Below are 1,523 nucleotides of genomic sequence, written 5' to 3'. Positions count from 1 at the left end.
GCCCGAAGAGGAAGGAACCTCCACTGACTAGCTCCTGTCTCCCACGTCCCGAACAACGGGCGCCACCATAAGCGATCCCGCTTAGGCTCCCAGAAAACGCGCGAGAAATAAAGAAGGGGGCTAAAGACGGAGGGGGGCAGAAAATAATACCGAGGGAGTCAGGAAAGCGGACTCATCTGCAGCATCAGTAAAAACACACGCACGCAAGCACATAAAGGTAAGTTTGGGTTGGAGCGAGGGGCGACCCAAGCCAGAAGCCCCAGTCCCTCTGGTCCCTCGAGCCTGGGATCCAGTGGGTGACATGGGGACGAAAAGGAGAAAGGAGCCACCCGAGGCGGTGGCGGGTTCAACAGCTGGAGCGCGAGAGGGAAAGGCGAGACCGCGCGACCCACCTGACTGCGAAGCGCTGGGCTGGACGGTCCCCGTTGCCACCAGAAGGCTCCCCCAGACCCACAGTCCTGTGGCCAGCTTCATTTTGGGCAAGTCTCAGATCCGGCGCTGACAATTACATGTCCAAATGGCATAGCCCCTTGCGGGCACGCGAAGGAGCTTTTCCCCCTCAGCCGGGAGCGCGTGGGGAGCGCGAGGGGGGCGGGCGCGGCGCGCGCGGTGCACGGGCTCCCGGGGTTGGCGAGTGAGCCGGTGGCTTCCAGGGCCCGGGGACCCGGGGACCCTGCGAGGGACCGCGGGAGAGTGCGCGCCGGTGGGAGTGAGCGCGACTGTGCTGTGTGGCTGGTGCTCCAGGCAGGACTGTACAGCTATTTCCCCGAGTGATCCTCCGCTCGCTCGCTCCCTCCTCACTTTCTCGCTCGCTCGCTCTCCCTCTCTCACTGGTTGGTCAACAATAAAAAGAAAGAGGGGGAAAAAAGGCTTCCAAAAAAAGTTGATTGCAAAGAGGCGGCAGGGTTCCGGCCTCTCCCCCAAAGCCGGGCTATGTTCAGCTCTCTGTCCAATCTCTTTGCACCTCCGGTCCAAATCTGGAGGGAAAAGGAGAAGGGGTGGGGGTGCTTCTTTGCTTCTCGATCCTGTCCTCCTTTTTCCCCCTGTCAGTTTTCCTCACACTTGTCCAGCCATTGCGGTAATTAAAGCTCCGAGCGTCATTTCCAACGCTCCACGGTCTCCAGCCGCAGCCCCACAGAGAAATTAATAAGACTCGGGGAGAATGGGAAAAGAAGAGAGAGAGAGAAAAAAAAAGAAAGAAGACGGGGTGGAAATCAAACAACCCTCCACGCAACCAGCTTGGCTCTCCTCAGCTGCACAAACCCCGCCCCTGCTCTGACCATGTAGCCACGCCCTCCCCCCCCCCCAAGGAGAACTCTTATTGGCTCACACACTCCCCAAAATCCTTGGCCTCTAGAGTTGGGAAAACACCTGTCAGGCAGAGGGAGCTGCCTGGTGGTTTTGGGGGAAAAGAAATCTGAAAGGCCCAATGGCATTCACTGTATGAAACGCTTCCCTTGTGGCTGCCCTAACAAAGGCTCGGGACAGCTGGCCCGAGGAGTAATCAGTACCCCGGAGGCTAT

At 59.0% G+C, this 1,523-nt stretch overlaps 1 protein-coding gene across 4 annotated transcripts in view; it reads right to left on the bottom strand.

Annotated features, from left to right (window-relative positions):
- Erbb4 (erb-b2 receptor tyrosine kinase 4) overlaps positions 1 to 1,237 on the bottom strand; it is a 1,055,173-nt gene extending 1,053,936 nt beyond the window's left edge. For all 4 annotated transcript variants that reach the window (XM_026786414.1, XM_026786416.1, XM_026786413.1 and 1 more), the window contains exon 1: positions 393 to 1,237. In XM_026786414.1, the coding sequence (XP_026642215.1) occupies positions 393 to 474 (82 nt within the window). In that variant the 5' untranslated portion in view covers positions 475 to 1,237. The remainder of the gene's footprint in view (positions 1 to 392) is intronic.
- Between the last annotated feature and the right edge of the window lie 286 nt (positions 1,238 to 1,523).

Source organism: Microtus ochrogaster, linkage group LG4, assembly GCF_000317375.1.
Source record: "Microtus ochrogaster isolate Prairie Vole_2 linkage group LG4, MicOch1.0, whole genome shotgun sequence".
Lineage (NCBI taxonomy): Eukaryota > Metazoa > Chordata > Mammalia > Rodentia > Cricetidae > Microtus > Microtus ochrogaster.
Note: the sequence above shows the minus strand (reverse complement) of the source record. Positions and strands in the feature narration are given on the sequence as shown.